The sequence below is a fragment of the Pongo pygmaeus genome, chromosome 12 (genome assembly GCF_028885625.2).
Source record: "Pongo pygmaeus isolate AG05252 chromosome 12, NHGRI_mPonPyg2-v2.0_pri, whole genome shotgun sequence".
Classification (NCBI taxonomy): domain Eukaryota; kingdom Metazoa; phylum Chordata; class Mammalia; order Primates; family Hominidae; genus Pongo; species Pongo pygmaeus.
In genome coordinates this window covers 62,429,698-62,451,748 of record NC_072385.2, presented here as the reverse complement: position 1 = coordinate 62,451,748, position 22,051 = coordinate 62,429,698, and the positions used below count along the sequence as shown (strand labels likewise).

Below are 22,051 nucleotides of genomic sequence, written 5' to 3'. Positions count from 1 at the left end.
CTTTTTTCCTGTTTCCTCTTACCTGTCTTCAAGTGGGTTATTTGGGCATTCTTTAGCAGTCCATTTTGATTTATCTACATTTTTGAGTGTATCTCTTCGTATAGTTTTTCAGTGGTTACAGACTGCAATACACACATGCAGTTTATTGCAGTCTACTACTATCAACATCTACCACTTGAAGTGGAATGTGGATATTTAACCACCATTTAAGTCCCTTTTACTGCCCCCACTCTGTGATGTAATTGTCTAAAATACTTCCTCTACATACACTGAGAACCACATCAATGTTGTAATTTTTACTTTAACTTTTAAATGACAAGTATCATTGGATATTATACTTGGCTTCCCTAACAAGTTCAGTGTCTACGTATCTATTTACTCAACATCCACTCATCCATGAACTTGTTAGCCACTTTTCCATCCACTATGCATTCAATGCATCCATTTGTAATCTTTGAAATTCATCTGAAACTTGTTTCTAACATATTTGAGTCTGACCATCCTCTGAGATCCATTCTCTCTTTCCTTTCCTTTTTAATTCATTCAGATGTTGTTTTGTAAGTGTTTACATTTATTTCAAGTAGTACTCTCCCCAGCTGAACCATAAACATCTTGGCAGTGGATTTCTATTCATTTTGTATATTCCCCTAGGACCTGTTGTGGTGTTCTAGCATCTACGTGATACCTAACTCTACAAATTACTACTGATTTAAAAAATAATTCAGCCATCCACACACCTACTAGATGACGCACCAGGTTTTCCACAAAACTTCCTATACATCTAGCCCTAGCACCCAAAACACCTGGACCCTGAGGAACCTGTGACCACGAGTTGTTTTTGAAGAGCAAAACTTCTGAGATCAAAATTCCCTAATCTTAAACAGTTTGCTCCAAAAAAGTATTCCAAAACATTCTTAGAAAGTTTTGCCCCAAATATTAGCCACAAAATTGTCATACTTTCATAACTCCTTTGTGTATCCATCCATCACACACATACCCTTGTACACAGCTAACACATTACATTCAATTACCCCATTGTAGAAGAGGAATAATTTATTTCTATATGATTTTAATAATGTTCCCTAAGTAATTAGTAATCAAGATTTCCTTCAAATTCAAATTAACAAATGTTTGTTAATCTAAATAATATACATATTTATGTATTTATATATGTATATATTTTAATCTTTCTGTAATTCAGTTTTTAACTGTGAACTTTTACATGATGGAAGCAGTGAAGGACTCAATGTCATAGTACATTTTGATAGTATTTGATAGGCTTTTTCAGGTCAATTAATTTAGTTGCTTGCAAATATAAATCAAGCTTGCTCCAGTTCCACAAGGACTCCACCACAGTCTTTAGGATGGAGAAAAATCACTGGTTTTCCATGTGCTCCTATTTTGACCTCTTCACTTAGACTGCGGATCTTCTTTTTTTTCAAATCCATCACAGCTGCATTAATATTATCCACCTTAAGAAAAGGAAATAAATTGAACACATTTGAGATCATAAAAATACCAACTTATAGTATCATAAGACTTAGAAAAAACTTTGAGAGCTCATGCAGTCTATCTCCTCTGCCTGTGGGCAGGACCATTCTTAAATCATCATAAAAAATAAGCTTAAAATTTTCAGAGAAGTAAAAGAAGTTACCAAATTTTTCTAGGTAAGCAACCACAATGCTTAGAATTTTCACCATTAGTAAATGTTTCTTCTTATAATCTAAATCATGTATGATATACTTTATAATACTTTATTCTGGCAGTACTATTAGTGAGATTGAAGACATTGCTTTTTCCTGAGAACCGTGGGTGCTCATCTATAACAGGCAAATGAGGTCTACCATATAAATTGACTACAGATTAAAATGAGGTAACAGATAAAAAGCTTTCAGTACAGTTTATGGCATAATAGGTACTTAGCAAATATGAGGGTTTCCCTGATCCCCAAAACTTGCCCTGCCAAAACACCTGGTTATTACCTTTGACATTATCAAGATACACATGAAAATCACTATTAAATTGCCATCAAAATGTTATTCCCCATCCAAAAAAAAATTCAAACTTTAATGTTTTTTGCAGCCTCTTCTAAGTTATTTCTATTTTCTTCATACTTATGGACACTCTAGGAGGAGCAGATGTGTCTCTCTATACTTGATGGAGAAATGATCTGCCTCTATCTTGGAAAGTCACCCACTTAGACTGGGAACCTAAGAAATGGATGAAAAGGTATGATATGAATGGCCACATTCCTAGGCAGTCATAAATCACTAGTTTAATTAAAATCACTAGTTTAATTTAAAAAAACACAAAAGCACAGAGACTAGTATAACACCCATGTACCTACCATTCAGGTCTAATAAATATTAATATTTATACAATTTTATTTCCAAAGAGCCAAGGATTATAAGCTGAATTCTAAAACCAGTCAAACAGCTAATGAGGATACTAAATGTTACATAAATAAGCTATGATTTCTTCATATGGCACATATTCTACTTGTATTCCTGATATTTCTTTTTTAAACCTCATAGGTATATCAAAGTCACAGGTGCCTAGATTCTGAACACGGCTCATTTCATGACATCTTGCACTGTAGCTGGTTAATTCTCATTCTTTTCAGAATAGAACATGCACTAGAAGCTCGTGGCAGGAACGGCCCGACCCACTTAGTGAGGAAAATTGGTCCTCACTGACGTCAGACATTGTCAATTTCATCTTATTTTTAAATTCATTTCAATATTATTAAGCTTTTTTTCTGCTGTGTTAGGTGGGATTGGAGCAGCTTTTAGTCTAGGACTAATTTTCCTCACTACCAAGCCAAAGCCCTTCTGAGTACTCTTCCCAATGTTACGGAAATTACTATGACTAGTAAGAAAAAACTATCCCCACCTCTGTGTGTGGATTATTCCCTCTAATCCTTTCAAGGGGTTCTATTCTAGCTTCCTAACATGCGTGCAATACTCGAAGCTCAGATTAAGACATGAAAGGTACTACAGATCTTTAGAGTTCACTCTCTGTGCAGCTCTCCTTTCCAGGAGAGAGCTGTGAACTCTAGCAACATGGCCTCCTCAGACTTCCAACTCCTATCTCCTCAACTCAGGGAGACCACTAAGTTCTGCATGGATTCCCCCTTCCTGCACTGCAGTCTGGAAACTCTCTACAGCCAGTAAACTGGGTAATTGTAGGGCTCATCTTGTTTGTTTACCCTCTCTCAGAAATCAATTCCTGTGCTGCCTGATGTCCAATGCCAGAAATTCATTATTTCATGTATTTTGTCTAGGTTGCTTGTTTGTTTCAGGGAGGAGGATAAACTGATCTCTTTTACACCAACTTGGCCGGAATCAGATTTCTAAATTGGCAGGTTTTTTCTGTCAGCAACTAAAAACTGTCATTACATGTCATTCTATAATATGTCTTTTTTACATTGATGGCTTTTAAGATTTTCTTGTCATCTTTGATTTGCAATTTGACTATGGCGTGCTTAGGTGTGGTTTTCTTTCTTTCGAGACAGAGTCTCACTCTGTCACCCAGGCTGGAGTGTAGTAGTGCGATCTCAGCTCACTGCAACCTCTGCCTCCAGGGTTCAAGCAATTCTGCCTCAGCCTCCAGAGTAGCTGGGACTACAGGCGCACGCCACCATGCCCAGCTAATTTTTATATTTTTAGTAGAGACGGGGTTTCACCATGTTGGCCAGGATGGGCTCCATCTCTTGACCTTGTGTTCTGCCTGCCTCGGCCTCCCAAAGTGCTGTGATTACAGGCGTAAGCCACTGCACCTGCCCTTTTTTTTTGAGACAGAGTCTCACTGTCACCTAGGCTGGAGTGCAATGGCACGATCTTGGCTTACTGCAGCCTCTGCCTCCTGGGTTCAAGCGATTTTCCTGCCTCAGCCTCCCGAGTAGCTAGGATTATAGGCATGTGCCACCATGCCTGGCTAATTTTTGTATTTTTAGTAGAGGCTGAGTTTCACCATGTTGACCAGGCTGGTCTCAAACTCCTGAACTCAAGTGATCTGCCCGACTTGGCCTCCCACAGTTCTGGAATTACAGGCGTGAGCCACCGTTGCCCCGCCTGGTGTGGTTTTCTGTTTGCCCTACTTGGGGTTGCTGACTTTCTTGAAACTATAGGTTGATGTTTTACATCAGATTGGTAGTGTCCTTGTCAACTATTTTTTCAATTATTGCTTCTGTTCTATTTTCTCTCTCTTTCTTTTCTGGGACTCCAACTATATTCTGCTAGAACTTTTGACTATGTCCTACATCTGTCTTATGCTCTATTCTGTTTTCTTTTTCTTCCATATTTTTTACCTCTTGATTTTGGAATTCTAGTTTCTAGAACTGTGAAAAGAATAATTTCTGTTTTAAGCCACTAAGTTGGTGATCATTTATTATAGCAGCCCTAGAAGACAAATACAACTACCACACATCATACCAAAATTGAACAACGAAGTAGATGGATGGCTGATAGTGGGAGCTAAGTTTCTCACTGTTGGAATGAGAAGATAAAGGCTAGTGTGGTCTATGTGGTAATGGATTAGAGCTGGAGACGTCAGTATGCACTGAGGAGTTTATGACATTTCATGAATTCTATAATATAGTTATATATAGAAATGTGTATAGATATGTGTATATACACAGTATACACACATCTCTCCCTGTTGTCCTGGCTCAGTAGGCCAACAACCAATGACACCCCCAGTAGCAATAAGCACACTTAGAACCTAGATCTTGGCTTCTAATACCATTCTCCAGTAATAGGAACCAGGGCCCCTAGATGAAATGTCTAATTATATGGCTATTGAAAAGAGTAAAGAAGATGAATTTGGAGCATCTTATATAGAAGATGAATTCGGAGCATCTTACAGTGCCAGAAAAAGAAAGGAAGTGCTTAAAAAACAAACACAAAACCAAAAATGATGGGGGTATGTCAAAGGGACACAAGAATCAACTGAAAGAGCTCCTAACAGCCAAAGCTGGAACAATCTGAGGGGAAAAAAAATAGTATTAGATTGTAATGCAAGTCATAAAATAAATATCCACAAGTCCATACTCATATAACTCTCTATTCCTTAAGTGTGGGCCTTGCATAATGACTTCTTTCCAAAAGAGGATAGTATGGAGGAGAAAAAAAAAACAGCTTTCCAGTGGAGAAACCTGACAACACCTCCTCACTTGGGAGATTGAGGTTAATATCAACAATAAGTCAGGTTGATAGTATGAATCCTTGATATGATGTGATGAGAATGACACTTTACCTCTATGGTCTTTCTCCCCAAAATCAATAACATGAGTCTAATAAGAAAAATATCACACAAATCTCAACTGAGGGACAGTTTACAAAATAACTGACCAGTAATCTTCAAAAATGTTAAGGTCATCAGAAACAAGGAAAGGAGATCCTAGAAAAAGGTTAGAAAACAAAACAAAACAAAAAAACAAGGAAAGTTTGAGAAACTGCCACATGCAAGAGGAGCCTCAGCAGATATGATGACTAAATGTGATGTGCTAGGGGTGGAGGAGTGGGGGAAGGGAGAGCATCAGGATAAATAGCTAATGCATACAAGGCTTAATATCTAGGTAATGCATTGTCAGGTGCAGCAAACCACCATGGCATACGTTTACCTATGTAACAAACCTGCATGTCCTACACTTGTATCCTGGAACCTAAAATAAAATAAAAAATAAAAAATAAATGTGATGTGAAATCCTAGATGGGATCCTGGAATAGAAAAGGGACACTGGGTAAGAACTAAAGGAATCAAAATAAAGTACAGACTTTAGCTAATAATAATGAATCGGTATTGGTTCACTAATTGTGATAAATGTATCAAACTATTATAAGATGTTCATAATTTTTTTAAAGCGTCTGACGAGATTAACCACCGTTTATAATGAGTGGATCTTGCTTTTATCCTGATTAGGGCAAATCAACTATAAAAAGACATTTGTAAATCAATCTGGGAAATTTAATTTATGAACTGTGTATAGATGGTGCCAAAAGATTTACCTTTAATTTTGACTGAAGTGCCAGAAAATAAAGATGATAATGTCACCGTGGTTATTTTTGTATTTCTTAGAGACCCAAACTGAATAAGGGTGAAATGACATGTTGTTCATTTAAAATAATTTAAGGAAAAAAGAAAAGATGACGTGTAGCAAGAGCTTGAAAACTGTTGAACCTGGGTGATGAAAGTACTGACATGATTTTTTTTTCTACTTCTCATATGTTTGAACAATTTCATGATATAATCATGACTTTTTCCCTAGTGCCCTTTGGGATACTCCTATGCTACATGTGATTATATTTCCATTTATGGAACATTCTATCCAAGTACAAGTATCTATAATTTTGACATTGCAACCCAATGTTTTAGTATACTCCTTCTTCAATATCCCTCAATCATGAATTACTTCAAGGCTGGGCACAGTGGTTCATGCTGGGCAGAGTGGTTCATGCTGGGCGGAGTGGTTCATGCCGGGCAGAGTGGTTCATGCCTATAATCCCAACGCTTCAGGTGGGGCCAAGGTGGGAGGATGGCTTGAACCCAGGAGTTTGACACCAGCCTGGGAAACATAGTGAAGCCCCATCTCTGTAATCAATCAGTCAGGTGTGGTGGCACACACCTGTAGTCTTAGCTACTCAGGAGGCTGAGATGAGAGGATTGCTTGAGCCCAGGTTGAGGCTGAAGTGAGCCATGATGATGCCACTGAACTCCAACCTGGGTAACAGAGTAAGACCCTGTCTCAAAAAACTAATAAATGTCTAAATGACACTGCACTAGCATCTATTTCTAGTTCTGTTACTATTTCTATCACTAACTTCGATTTTAAAGCTCTTTTACCATATTTATCCTTCTGTTAGTGTTGCTATACATTTCATGATTCTTTTAAGAGTACTCCTAATGCTTTGTTTGGCAGTAATAAAAAGAATAAAATTAAAATGTCTTAATTTTCTGAATTGAAAGCAGATGCAATAGTTGTAAGAAATGCAGGGCAATTTGATTTGGGAAATTAAATCAGTCCCTCTAAGTAATGAAAGTAACACATCAGTAATAACCCATATTTTAAAAAAAGGGAGGTTTTCAAACACTGCATGTTCTCACTCATAAGTAGGAGTTGAAGAATGAGAACACATGGACACAGGGTGGGGAGTCACATACCGGGGCCTGTTGGGGGGTGGGGGCAAGGGGGGGGATAACATTAAGAGAAATATCTAATGTAGATGATGGGTTAATGGGTGCAGCAAACCACCATGGCACATGTATACCTTATGTAACAAACCTGCACGTTCTGCACATGTATCCCAGAACTTAAAGTATTAATTTAAAAAAGGAGGGGGTTATGGTTTTTTAAAACTGCTTTTATAGTCCTTCAAACAATTACAGAGTGTACCATATAGTTCTGGAAGACTTTGCATGCCATTAGTGAAAATCGGGGCTATTTACTTTTCTTATTTTTTTTTTTTGAGACGGAGTTTTGCTCTGTTGCCCAGGCTGGAGTGCAGTGGCACAATCTCGGCTCACTGCAAGCTCCGCCTCCCAGGTTCACGCCATCCTCCTGCCTCAGCCTCCCGAGTAGTAGGTGCCCACCACCACGCCTGGCTAATTTTTTGTATTTTTAGTAGAGACAGGGTTTCACCGTGTTAGCCAGGATGGTCTTGATCTCCTGACCTTGTGATCCACCCGCCTCGGCCTGCCAAAGTGCTGGGATTACAGGCGTAAGCCACCACGCCTGGCCCTTTACTTTTCACTTCAACTTCTTACCAGCTATTTCCTTTCTCTTTCTTTCTTTTTTTGGTATTTATCTGTATCTGAGAGTTTATCTTGATTTTGCCCTGTCACCTGCAAATTAAGAGTGACAATAACCCGAATAAAAAATGTTTGGATTGTCACAATCAGAATTCAAAACTTTTTTTTTGAGACGGAGTCTCACTCTGTCACCAGGCTAGAATGTAGTCATGCGATCTCAGTTCACTGCAACCTCCGCCTCCCAGGCTCAAGCAATTCTCCCGCCTTGGCCCCCCGAGTAGCTGGGATTACAGGCGCGTGCCACCATGGCTAATTTTTATATTTTTAGTAGAGATAGGTTTCACCATGTTGGCCAAGCTGGTCTCCAACTCCTGACCTCAGGTGATCCTGCCTCGGCCTCCCAAAGTGCTGGGATTACGGGCGTGAGCCACTGCACCCGGCCAGAATTCACAATCTTCAGGTATATCTCACAACCTCTTTGGTCCTCAGCTTCCCCATCTGAAAATGGCAATACAATCTTGTTTGTTTGAAGCCAAGTAATTGGGCTAAATAACTCTAACCTTAAGGTATGTAATCCTCAATGACCAAATTTTATGAAAAAGTAATAATGTACCCCTCTTAATTGTGCATGACATTTGGACAGATTTAACAAACATAAGCTTTTATTTTATATAAAGTTGTAACGGTGCTGATATAATGAATGACTTCAATCCTCAAATTGGTATAAATCCATGAAAGTTAAAGTGAAAAGTCTGGATTAAATATTTGTTGTATTTGTTCCAACTGTATCTCCTCAAAAGCTAAAAGCTAAGTGAATTATGCAAGCCTAACACTGTCTCACTTTACATAGGGTTCAGATGGTTCCTGTCTTCTTGGATTTATTTCAGAAGGGCACATGTTACCTAAGCTTCCATACTGGCTATATAGTCTAGTGGGGGCTATGTGGAGTATCCCTCAAATGCTTGTCTCTGCTGAAATTTTCACAGTTGATAGTAAAATATTTTTTTTAAGTCCCTAGTTTATTGTGAAAAGCCAAAATGAGAATAAAATTTTTTAAAAAGGAGAATATTTTCCTTTCTTGATCGAAGAACAGACATTACCCAGTATGTAGGAAATGAGTTACCTCACTAGCCTGTTACTTTAAAGTTATAAATTTTTTCTTTCCTAAGGAATATATGCTGTTAAAAAAGATCTGCCAAACATATAAAAGCACAAACAAGAAAATGAGTCATCTATTGTCTGATCACTCAGAAAATAAAACTGTTACAATTGCTGCATTTCTCTACCTTTTGTCTTTGTTTTAAAATACTATTAATATTTTTCTCATGTGCTTTTCCCCAGCAGCCTGCAACAGTAATTTCAAGATTACCTTGAAATCAGATCCAACATCCCTGTCTGCCACTGGGAAGCCAGGCTCCCACGATCCTTACCACCTACTCATCTAACCAGCCCCTTCTCTGTCACCGGTCCCTATGGTTCTGCAGCCCCTCCCTCAGCCTCAGCACTGCACTCATCACCCTCCATGTGCTCCAGCCGCAGGGCTGCCCTCTTCATCCCATCTGAGCTCCCACTCACGATTTCAGGCCACACCACCCCTGCACAGAGGCCTGTTACCCCATGTGAGCTGGGCCACTCCCTGTGCTGCAGTCCTCCTTGCCTTTTGTGGGACTCAACATCCCACCCGGAAGCATCCCAGTGGATACACATCCTCCTCACCCTGTGTGGCTCTGACTCCCCATACCTGCCCCCGACCCCATGTGAACATCTGCCTCACCCTTCTCAGGCCCTGCTCCCATACCAGGCCACTCCCTGCGAGGACACCCAGCTTATCCCACCTGGGCTTCAACTCCCCACATTAGTCACCATTTTCCCCTGCAACGATGCACTCCCCACGGGACCAGCCCTGACCCTCTGTGTTGGGTGTGCCCTCCCCACACTGTCGGTGCCCCTGCCCCCCACAGGACCAGCCCTGACCCTCCATGCTGGGCATGCCCTCCCCACAGTGTCGGTGCCCCTACCCTGCTCTGGCTCTCCCACTCCTTGCTGCCCCTGCCCCCCGCCCCTCAGATGGACGCCCTTCTCAACATCCTTGGGCTCCAGCTCCCTGCTCTGAGCTGTGTCTCAGTCCATTTGGGCTGTTAGAACAAAATACCTAAACTAGGTAGCTCAGAAAAAACAGAAATTTGTCAGTTTGAGAGACTGGGAAGTCCAAGATCAAAGTGCTGGCAGATTTAACATCTGGTGGGGGATTCGTGGTTCACAGACAGCACCTTCTCACTGTCCTCCCGTAGCGGAAGGGGCAACGGGTGTCTCTGAGGCCTCTTTTATAAGGACACTAATCCCATTCATGAGGGATAGGCCTATTGCTCATGAATCATCTCCCTAAGGCCCCACCTCCTAACACCATCACTTTGGGGGTTACAATTTTGACATACGAATTTTGAGGGGACATAAGCATTTAGTTCTAAGCTGGCCTCCCATGCTGATGCTCTCCTCACTCTGACACTGCAAGCCAAGATGCTCCCCTGGGCACAAACGCACAAACCCTGCTCAGACTCGGACACCTTGCACTGGAACTCCCCACGCATGGGCACTCAGTCTCTGGCTTCCCCGTGGCAGGCAACTCTCACTCACGGATGCCCTCCTCACCTTGCCAGGATCCCAACACCCTGCTTTAGGCCAGTCTGGTTCTCCCCATCAACATAAATGACTCTTCTGCTCTGTCCTACCTGAAGTCTTCAGGAAGGGAAGGAATGGGGAGGAGTCATAGGTACTCAATACTGTTTATTTCCCTTTTTGTTTTTGGTAAGTAAATACAGTCATGTGTCACTTGATGGGTACAAGTCCTGAGAAATGCATCACTAGGCAATTTCATTGTTGTGCAAACATCACCACACCTGGATGGTGGCACCTACTACACACCTAGGCTATAGGGTACAGCCTATTGCTCCTTGGCTACAAACCTGTACAGCATGTTACTGAAAACTGTAGGCAAGTGCTGTCTAAACACATTTCAACACAGAAAAGGTACAGTAAAAATAGTGTTATAACCTTATGGGACCTCATGTGGACTCATCACTGACTGAAACATTGTTATGCGGTGTGGGACTGTATTTGGCTAAACTAGTAAGGTATGCTAATCATCCCTCATAGTTCCTCTTTGTTTCAACTAGCACTATTACTTCTGTTTATCCTTTTGTATTTTGTAGGCTGTGTTTTAGTCAGTCACCTTTAATCCTCTCTGGAAAATGCGGAGCATGTGTGAATAAATGAAGCAAGCAGGCAAGCTCTGGGTAGACAGGGACTTTCTACTTGTTCAGCCACATATCCCCAGCACCTTGTACAGTGAAAGACAGAGTGATACCAAAAATACTTAACAATCAGGAAAATACAAAGATACTCATCAGATAGAATTGTGCGGCTGAGCATGGTGGTTCATGCCTGTAATCCCAGTGCTTTGCAAGGCTGAGGTAGAAGGATTGCTTGAGCCAAGAGTTTGAGACCAGCCTGCGCAATATAGCAAGAATTTGTCTCTTAAAAAAAAAAAAAAAAATTAGCTGGACATGATGGTGTGCTGCTTGTAGCCCTAGCTACTCAGGAGGCTGAGGTAGGAGGGTCGCTTGAGCTCAGGAGTTCCAGGTTACAGTGCGTTATGATCGTGCCACTGCACTCCAGCATGGGTGACAGAGTGAGACCCTCTCTCTGAAGGAAAAAAATTGTAGAGGGAGAAGGGTGTCTGAAGGGTCCCAGAAAAGGGTCCTTCTGGAAAAGGAATGTTACTCGGGGGTTACAGAGCAGCAGCTGTTTACCAACCCGCAGGGAAGCATTTAAATATTTTTACAAACTCAGTACAAATTTGAGTAAGTAAGTATTTCCAGTGGCCCTTAAAGTCGTCACTGTGACACACTGTGCTGTCTGGGTAAGCTCTCTAGAGAAAGCATGGCCAGCTTTGTCTCCTCAAGCAGAGGCACGCAGAAGGCCGGGAAGGTGACCCCCTCTTGCCATCGCAGGCAGCAGGTTAGGAGCACAAACACAAGCTGTGCCAGAAAACAGTGCGTGATTCAGTCCATACTTGAGCAAGAGAAGACATGGGACAAGATGCCCTCTAAACTTCCTCTAGTGAGAGGCAAAGACACACAAGAAATATGGGTAAACCTCACAAGAGAAAGTAGAAATCAACTCAACCTCGACAGAAAAATGCTAATTAACTAGTGGGATCGTAATCCACGTATGAGAAAGGGACATTTCGTCAAGTGAGTCAACAAAAACTATGGAGCATGCACAAACAGATATATGCTAAGTCGGAGGTTTTATAAGATCCTGGTGAAAAAGGACAAAAAGTATCCCTGTGATAATTACAGAAGGGAAAACCAATTATCTGATGAGTGGTTCAACATTTTTTTTTTTTTTTCTGAGACAGAGTCTCGCTCTGTCACCCAGGCTGGAGTGAAGTGGCATGATCTTGGCTTACTGCAACCTCTGCCTCCCAGGTTCAAACAATTCTCCTACCTCAGCCTCCCGAGTAGCTGGAATTACAGGTGTGCACCGCCATGTCCAGCTAGTTTTTGTATTTTAGTAGAGATGAGGTTTCACCGTGTTGCCCAAGCTGGTCTCGAACCCCTGAGCTCAGGCAATCCACCCACCTTGGCCTCCTGAAGTGCTGTAATAAGCATGAGCCACTATGCCCAGGTGATGCACCACTTTTTAAAAATCACCAAGCGTGGCATCCATTGATGGCCTCCAGTACCTTTCTCCTTTTCCTCCTTTAATTACAGCAACCCCCAAGTTTCAGCAGGGCATATAACTGCCTAGCTAGAGACTACATTCCCCAGCCTCCCTTGCAGAGGAGTGTGTCATGTAACTAAGCTTGGGCCAATGGGATAAGGACAGAAGTGATCCTAGAGCATCTCCTTAAAGGCACTTGCCAGGTATTCCCGCTCCACCTTCCCTTCCCTTCCCTCTGGCTGGCAAATGGTGATGCCTGGAGCAACCTTGTAAGTCATGTGTCACGGACAGCAGAGCTGCCCATCAGCCTGGGATAGCTAATATTAGACGGAAAACAGGAAAATAAAATCTGATTAAGCCACTTTATTTTTTTGTGGAGGGCAGAGAATGATGATGGGGGTGTTATACTAAAATAGCACCTAACTAACCACTTTTCACACCTTTTTCTCTTACCTACCTTCATTTTATACCCAATACATTTGCATGTCCCCCTTCTAATCTCTGCTTTTGAATCTGCCATTACTGAACTTCCACTATTCCTTACTTAACTGAACTTCTAAATCACATAGCCAGCCTCCTTTGAAGGCATGGGCTCTCTTGATGGAATACTGATAGTGCAGTGTGGGAGAGAAGGGAGTGGATTCAAAGGTCCTGCTTCTCATCCTGGGGGGTGGGGTAGGGCTTAGACAAACCCTCAGGTCCACTGACAAAGACCTGCAGCCAAAAGTAACTCCCTAAAAATAAAATAAAGGCTAATATTAGGCCTTGTTTAGTTCCCTGCTTAAGGTCTTATAGCTTCCCCACCACAAATTTAAAACTCAGTTAATATAATGAAGGCAACTGGCATCATGGGTAAGAGTGCAGACCCTGGAATCAGAACCAATCTGGGTTTCAGCCCCAGCCTCGCTACCTGCTATTGATATGACTGTGGGCAAATTAACTACTCTGTCTCAGTTTCCTTTCCTGTCAAATGGGGATAATAGGGCCCTCACAGGGTAGCTATGAGAATTCAAGAAAATAGTATGTGTTGAGTTACTTTGTAGACATACTACTAGAGGACTCACTAAATGTTAGTTCTTTTTTTTTGAGACAGGGTCTCGCTCTTTCATTCAGGCTGGAGTGCAGTGGCATGATCACGGCTCACTACAACCTACACCTCAGCACTTCCTGGGCTCAAGTGATGCTCCCACATCAGCCTCCCAAGTAGCTGGGACTACAGGTGCATACCACCACACCTGACTAGCTTTTTGTATTTTTAGTAGAGACACGGTTTTGCCATTTGGCCCAGGCTGGTCTCAAACTCCTGGGCTCAAGCAATCTGCCCACCTTGGCCTCCCAAAGTGCTAAGATTACAGGTGTGTATTAGTCCATTTTCACGCTATTGATAAAGACATACCCGAGACTGGGCAATTTACAAAAGAAACGGGTTTAATGATTTACAGTTCCACATGGCTGGGGAGGCCTCACACTCATGGCAGAAGGCAAGGAGGAGCAAGTCACATCTTACATGGATGGCAGCAGGCAAAAAGAGAGAGATTGGGCAGGGAAAATCCCCCTTATAAAACTGTCAGATCTTGTGAAACTTATTCACTATCACAAGAACGGCACGGAAAGACCTGCCCCCATGATTCAATTACCTCCCACTGGTCCCTCCCACAACACGTGGGAATTCAAGATGAGATTCGGGTGGGGACACAGCCAAGCCATGTCAAGACATGAGCCACCACACTCAGCCACTAAGTGTTAGCTGTTATGATAACTCTATGCCTTTCCATATGCAATTCCCTCTGCCTGAAATAACTTTCTCCTTTTGTTCACCTAGGGAATTCCTTCACATTCATTGTAACTTATGCTCTGTGAGGCCTTCCCAGCAACTCAGTCTGCCAGGAGCAATCAATCTCCTTCATCTGTGCTACTGCGAAGTCACATATATCAATTCTGCTTATCATAGTATATTGCACTTGGGTGTTTAAATTTCTGCCCCTCCTCACTATGGACATGACTCATGTCTTATTCACTGCTAAATCCCAAGTACTTGGCAGAATACACATTGTAGGGTCTCATACATGTTTGCAATAATGAACTGAATACATCCTTGAATTCACTCTAGAATCAAATGACCTCTCCTCTGTATTAGAAATTTGGCCTAACAGGCTGGGCAAGGTGGCTCACACCTGTAATCCCAGCACTTTGAGAGGCTGACGCAGGTGAATCACCTGAGGTCAGGAGTTTGAGACCAGCCTGACCAACATGGTGAAACCTCATCTCTACTAAAAATACAAAATTAGCCGGGCATGGTGGCGCATGCCTGTAATCCCAGCTACTTGGTAGGCTGAGGCAGGAGAATCACTTGAACCCAGGAGGCAGAGGTTGCAGTGAGCCGAGATCACGCCACACTGCACTCCAGCCTGGGTGACAGAGTGAGACTCCGTCTCAAAAAAAAAAAAAAAAAAAAAGAAAAAGAAATTTGGCTTAACAATTATGTCATTCTTTCTATCAAAACAATTGTCCTAGCAAATTAAATCAATGCATAATTGTCATTGCTGATATTCTAAAAGGCAGTTATCTGAACATGAACATCTATAGAAATGTTCTCTAATGGACTTTTCTTGTCTAACATTTCTTCACATTCCTTTAAAAATTGTTGGCAGGTGCAATTCAGAAGATCTTAAAAATTACAGTAATTGAAAATGTATTGACTTTGTAATAACGAAGAAGTTATTAGCATTTTAAAGAGAGAAAAGAGTTATAAAGAATACTTAGCATGTACATTGAAAGCTTTAAAGTCTTTTCATTCGTTTCTCCTAATTGCCTTGTGACAGTGAAAACAGCTGTATTCCTGTTACATGGGAGGTCAAACACGATCAATTCTAAAGCAGACTCTACATTGTGGCTAACTTTGGTGGCACTTACAGTGGTCACTGAATCCAGACTTCAAAAAAATACATTAATATTATATGTTAGAATTTTCTAAAGGGAAAAGAAATGTATGTAAGGATCCACCTTTGAGGAGGATGAATATTATTCTCCTTAAAGAACTTTACAAAAGTTTCTAATGACAGTGACCATAAGTAGACCTAAAAAGTAAAAGACATTTTTTAAAAGAGAGATTTAAAATACCAGGAATTAAAATAATTAAAATACCTCGATGCAGATGTGATGCATTCCTCCAGCCTTGTTTTTCTGCAGAAAACCTGCAATTGGACTGTCACGTCCCAATGGATGAAGCAGTTCCATCTTGGTATTTCCCAGGTTGACAAAAACAACAGATACTCCATGTTCAGGAAGAGGGACCGCTTCACTTACCTGGGCCCCCAGAATATTCTTATAAAATGCTGCAGCCTTCTCCAAATCTGGTACTGCTATGGCTACATGGTTGAGTCGACCCAGGTTCCACACAGAACCTGCCACTTGTTCCAAGGGCTGTGATGTGGAAGAAGCTCTTACTGTTGGAATGGGAGCTTGCAGTCTGGAAAAAAGCCCTGAAAAATTCAACAGCCATTGATATCCTTCTTTTGAGAATTAATGCACTTCTAAATTGAATTTTAAAAACTAAACAAATAATGCATGCAAAAATTCATTATTTATATATCTGTTCTTTTTAATTATTGAAATGAAACCAGGAGATAAATGGAAAAACTTACATCAGAATTACTCTGCTCTGCCCATTCAAATAACTGACTGGAATAAAAAAGCTAATTCTGAGCTGCAGTTAGATTTAAAACACAGAATAACATTTTTTCATAACGATTCATATTTACTGGTAACACTTAAAGAATAGTGGCATATTAAGAATTACTTGCTATTCTCTGCATTTCACAATGAAACAACATATATTTAATAAGAGCAAGCAATTTCTCTACCTGTACCCAATTTTTTGTCTTACATTTTGTAATAAGTTCATTAAAGGTATAAACATACATTAAAAGAGCACATACAGTACTCTTTAATGCTCTGTTGCCCAGGCCGGAGTGCTGGACTGCAACAGTGCGATCTCAGCTCACTGCAACCTCTGCCTCCTGGGTTCAAGTGATTTGCTGGCCTCAGCCTCCCAAGTAGCTGGGATTACAGGTGCCCGCCACCATACCCAGCTAATTTGTGTGTGTATGTGTGTGTGTATATATATATAAATAAATAAATATATATATTTATACTTTTTTTTTTTTTTTTTGAGACGGAGTCTCACTCTTTCGCCCAGAATGGAGTGAAGTGGCGCGATCTGGGCTCACTGCAATCTCCGCCCCCCAGGTTCAAGCCATTCTCCTGCCTCAGCCTCCCGAGTAGCTGGAATTACAGGCGCCTGCCACATGCCCGGCTAATTTTGTATTTTTAGTAGAGATGGGGTTTCGCCATGTTGGCCAGGCTGGTCTGGAACTCCTGCCCTCAGGTGATCCACCCACCTCGGACTCCCAAAGTGATAGGATTAGAGATGTGAGCCACTGTGCCCACCCTAATTTTTGTATTTTTAGTAGAGACGGGGTTTCACCATGTTGGTCAGGCTGGTCTCAAACTCCTGACCTCAGGTGATCCACCCACCTCGGTCTCCCAAAGTGCTGGGATTATAGGTGTAAGCCACCATTCCAGCCAGCTTTTAGCATTTTTAAAATTCACCGTCACTGTGTCCTCATCAGATAGTTTCTTGATCTCCACAGATAACTCTGCATTCCATTCATTTAGCAAACGGTCATTGCATGTCATTAACAACAAGAATGGCCTGAATTTACTGTGCACCTACTGTCTGGCACTGTATTTATTTTTTTACACCAACTATCTAATATTCACAACAAACCTACAAGTTAAAAACTTTGTAAGTTTCATTGTTATCATGAAATCCAGCCAGGCATGGTGGCTCATGCCTGTAATCCCAGCACTTTGGGAGGCCGAGGCGGGCGGATCACGAGGTCAGGAGTTCGAGACCAGCCTAACCAACATGGTGAAACTCCGTCTCTACTAAAAATACAAAAATTAGCCAGGCGTGGTGGTGTGCGCCTGTAATCTCAGCTACTTGGGAGGCTGAAGCAGGAGCATTGCTCGAATCCGGGAGGTGGAGGTTGTGGTGAGCTGAGATTGTGCCATTGCACTCCAGCCTGGGCAATAAGAGCGAAACTCCGTCTCAAAAAAAAAAAAGAAATTCAAGTGGATTACAACCAAGTACACATATACATAAATATACAATTGAAACTAAATTGCAAAAAAAGAATACCTTCCACCTCAGCCTCCTGAGTAGCTGGAACCATAGGCATGAGCCACTATGCCTGGCTAATTTTTGTACGTTTTGTAGAGATGGGGTTTCACCATGTTGCCCAGGCTGCCCATGTTGCTCCTGGGCTCAAGCGATCCTCTGACCTTGGCTTCCCAAAGTGCCGGGACTACAGATGTAAGCCACCACACTAGGCCAGTGAAAATGTTTTGAAATAGACAAATGTGATAGTTGCATTAACCCAGTGAATGTAATAATTACTGTTAAACTGTACTTTATTTATTTTTTTTGATACGAAGTCTTGCTCTCTCACGCAGGCTGGAGTGCAATGGTATGATCTCGGCTCACTGCAACCTCCACCTCCCGGGTTCAAGCGATTCTCCTGCCTCAGCCTCCTGAATAACTGGGATTACAGGTGCGTGCCACCACACCCGGCTAATTTTTGTATTTTTAGTAGAGACAGGGTTTCACCGTGTTGGCCAGGCTGGTCTCGAACTCCTGACCTCGTGATCCGCCCACCTCGGCCTCCCAAAGTGCTGGGATCACAGGCATGAGCCACTGTGCCCAGCCTAAACTGTACATTTTTAAAGGGTTTTGTTATGTACATTTTACCAAAAAAAAAAAAAAAAAAAAATCCAACAAGAAAAATCCAAAGGTGAAATTGTGTAGACCAAGCAAACTGGGTAGAGAACACTGAATAAAGGAGTTAAAATAAGATAAAGCTTTATATTTAATAAAAATGTGTTCCTGAAAAGTTTGTTGTGAATTGAACTCTTAATTATTATATTTCTCCTTTGACTTGTAGAAACTTTTTTCCAACTTGAGGTATGATGACTAATAGAAATGGTGTATCTTTAAGGTATACAATGTGATGTTTTGATATATGCATAAATTATGAAAATGATTACCAACACTGAAGCTACCTTTTTAAAGCTATTTTTATTTCAGGTTGCCCTCCAACTGGTAGGAATTCAACAGCTCTTTAGTTTTAGGTTTCTCTGCCTCCCATTTCAGAATAGTGCAGCAGAATTGCATTATTTTGAATTCTGTAATGTTTAATTTGTGATTATTCCAATAAAGGTTGCTTTGCATGAATACACTACAGTGTAAAACCATGTGCGAATAAATGCATAAGATATTTAAAAACAGAAGTGTTAATAAAAAATGCGTGTAAACATGAATACAGATTTAAGAAACTATTTTCACATATGTCAGGAAGCTGGTATACAAGTAAAAGATCAAAATCGGATGTGTATGTTAACTCTCATTCCAATCTTCCTTTCGATATCAATTCTCGTTAATCACTTTTAGTGTCCTGATTTAAAAATAACACTGCATTTCTTTCAGTTCAGATTTTGCATTTATTTCAGATCGCACTTTTTAGACACTGTCCCTGAATACATAAAGGTTTAGCTGCAAGGATCTATACTCAAATGCATTAAGAGTACTTACTATTTAAAGACATTAGATGTTAAATTTGTATAAAAAGTATTATAAAAGTGAATAATCACTTGTAATAGGTTTTTTTAACAGCTTTATCTCTTAAGAGTTTTTAAACAGACTTAAAATTTATATACCATAAAGTTCACCCATTTGAAGTGTACAATTCATTTCTTTGCATATTTGCAAAGTTGTGCGACCTTCACATAATCTAATTTTAGAACACGTAATAAGTTTGTTTGTTTGTTTTTTTGAAACGAGTCTGGCTCTGTAGCCCAGGCTAGAGTGCAATGGCGCAATCTTGGCTCAGAGCAACCTCTGCTTCCCAGGTTCAAGCAATTCTCCTGCCTCAGCCTCCGGAGTAGCTGGCATTACAGGAGCGTGCCACCACGCCCGGTTAATTTTTGTATTTTTAGTAGAGATGGGTTTTGCCATGTTGGCCAGGCTGGTCTTGAACTCCTGACCTCAGGTGATCCACCTGCCTCAGCCTCCCAAAGTGCTGGGATTACAGGCTTGAGTCACTGCGCCTGGCTGAACATAAGTCTGAATTTTCACATATCTGGTTTGAGGAAACAAACATACGTATTTAGAAAGTCATTCATTAGAAGTGCTTTCAAGTTAGTCTGGTAAGTTTTCTCTTAAACATTTGACCAGTTAATTTCACAGCGCCATATACATATCTTCAACTTGTTTCAGACTATGATCAAATTTTTTTTATTCATTACAGTAAGTAAACAGATTACATTTCTGTTAGCCCATTTACAGACGATTAATGAAAGTAAACCTATGCAGTCATGTAAGTTGGTCATTATTGTCTCCCACCTAACAGATTCAATTTCCATTTTCAGAACTTTTCTACGTGTTCACTCTGATTTTTCTGTGCTTTTGTTTTTCGGCGAAATTTTATGTTCCTTAAAAGAGGGGCCATAACATAGAATTAGCATGTAATCCAGCAATTCCACTTTTTTTGAGTATACACACCCCCAAAGAAGCGGGAATTCAGAAGTATTTGTACACCCACGTTCATAGCTGTATTACAATAGCCAAAAGGTGGGGATAACCCAAATGTCTATCAAGAGACGAATGGATAAACAAAATGTAGTATACACACACAATGGAATATTATTCAGTCTTAAAAAGCAAAAAAAATTTTTTTTTTTTTTTGAGACGGAGTTTCGCTTTGGTTGCCCAGGCTGGAGTGCAGTGGCGCGATCTTGGCTCACGCCAACCTCCGCCTCCCGGGTTCAAGCGATTATCCTGCCTCAGCCCCCCGAGTACCTGGGATTACAGGTGTGTGCCACCACGCCCGGCTAATTTTTGTATTTTTAGTACAGAAGGGCTCACGCCTGTAATTCCAGCACTTTGGGAAGCCAAGGTGGGCGAATCACCTGAGGCCAGGAGTTCCAAACCAGCCTGGCCAACATGGTGAAATCCCGTCTCTACTAAAAATGCAAAAAATTAGCCGGGCGTGGTGGCGGGTGCCTGTAATCCCAGCTACTCGGGAGGCTGAGGCGGAAGAATGGCTTGAACCTGGGAGGCAGAGGTTGCAGTGAGCTAACGCCACTGCACTTCAGCCTGGGCGACAGAGTGAGACTCTGTCTCAAAAAAAAAAAAAAAAAAAGGTACATTTTACTTTATGTATATTCAACCACACACACACACACACACAAGTGGAGCCATTAAGCTTCAAGTATCTTAATAGGACAAATCAAAGGCAATCTTTGGAATACACTATCTTCATTTTTCCTTTATGCCAAGATGTGTATGTAAGTTACAAAACAAACACGCACCTTTATCTGTATTGAGTTCTTGCAGTATGTATATGACCTGTTGGAAGTCATACTTTTTCCCAAACTGTCAATCATTAAAGTGTGCAGTTCTAAAAATAGACATAAAAATGCCTTTTCCTAAATATTCACTTATTTATATTTTTACGTTCCTATTTTGTGTATCACCTAAGAGGAGGGTATGCCTTACGGTTAAGAATGTGGGCTCTGGTGCTAGAAGGATTTATCACGAATGTCCCGGAGTAACTCTGGGGCATTACCACTTGGCACCTTCTTCCTAATAGGGAATCTCAGATTAAGGGAAATACTTGCCCTCTCATAAAAGGAGGAGGAGAAAAAAATAAAAAAGGATAAAAAGAGGAGAAAGTGAGAGTCAGAATACGTGACAATTATTACAGTTATTTCTGTCATAACTGATTCTATGTACACATTTAAAAAAAATGAAGGGGGAGAGAACTCAAGAAAGTTTCCAAATCCACATGCTTTTATCTGTGTACGCGATAAATATATTAGTGCACGTGGAAAAACCACTCCTTTTGTATTCTTTACACCACTGACCTTTGAGTGTTCCCAACAGAACGCTGGTCATGCTTGGAGTTCGGCCGACTAGTAGTTGTTGTTTTTACAGAACGTGCTCTCCTTTCTGGTTTCTCCCCAGTCTCTTTATTGGTGCGCGGTAAAATAACTTACCGACCCGGTTCTATTTACTTCTGTCCCTGCCCTGCCTGACCTGCCAGGCAAGTTCCCTCGACCCTCCCGCCCACATACTGGAAGGTGCAGAGCCCAAGGCGCACAGCTCTCGGATGGAAATGGGACTCATGCACAAGGCAATCCCCGCTACTAAGCGGTGGCGCTTCTGGAAGGTACCCTCTGCCTAAGTGCCAGCAGCGGCCGCGGAACGCGCCCCCGGGGGAGGACATTAGATCAAGGTGCTTTGGCCACGCCGAGGCCTCCTCCGCCCCCGACCGCCGTTCCCACGCGCCCTGCCCCATGGCGAAGGTCGCCGGTGCCTTGTATTCACCTAAGGCATTCGCGGCTGCAGCCTTCAGCGCGCGCGCCATTTTGGAAAGCAACCCGCCACGTCCAGACTAGCCACGGATGGTGATAGACGCACGGCAGAGGGCGGGGCGGGAGGCAGAGGGGGCGGGGA

The 22,051-nt window shown here is 41.6% G+C and overlaps 1 protein-coding gene across 3 annotated transcripts; it reads right to left on the bottom strand.

Annotated features, from left to right (window-relative positions):
* Positions 1 to 996: 996 nt before the first annotated feature.
* Positions 997 to 22,018, bottom strand: MCEE (methylmalonyl-CoA epimerase). 3 transcript variants are annotated; one of them, XM_054475437.2, is made up of 3 exons: positions 21,923 to 22,016; positions 15,781 to 15,956; positions 997 to 1,472 (listed from the first exon to the last, which is right to left on the bottom strand). In XM_054475437.2, exons 1-3 carry the CDS (start codon positions 21,960 to 21,962, stop codon positions 1,320 to 1,322), a joined length of 369 nt encoding a protein of 122 aa, XP_054331412.1. In that variant the 5' UTR covers positions 21,963 to 22,016; the 3' UTR covers positions 997 to 1,319. The 3 variants fall into 3 exon arrangements, with proteins under 3 accessions (XP_054331412.1, XP_054331410.1, XP_054331411.1); XM_054475435.2 differs by having other exon boundaries at positions 1,038 to 1,472; positions 15,619 to 15,956; positions 21,923 to 22,018; XM_054475436.2 differs by lacking the exon at positions 21,923 to 22,016 and adding an exon at positions 21,460 to 21,598 and having other exon boundaries at positions 1,038 to 1,472; positions 15,619 to 15,956.
* Positions 22,019 to 22,051: the final 33 nt, after the last annotated feature.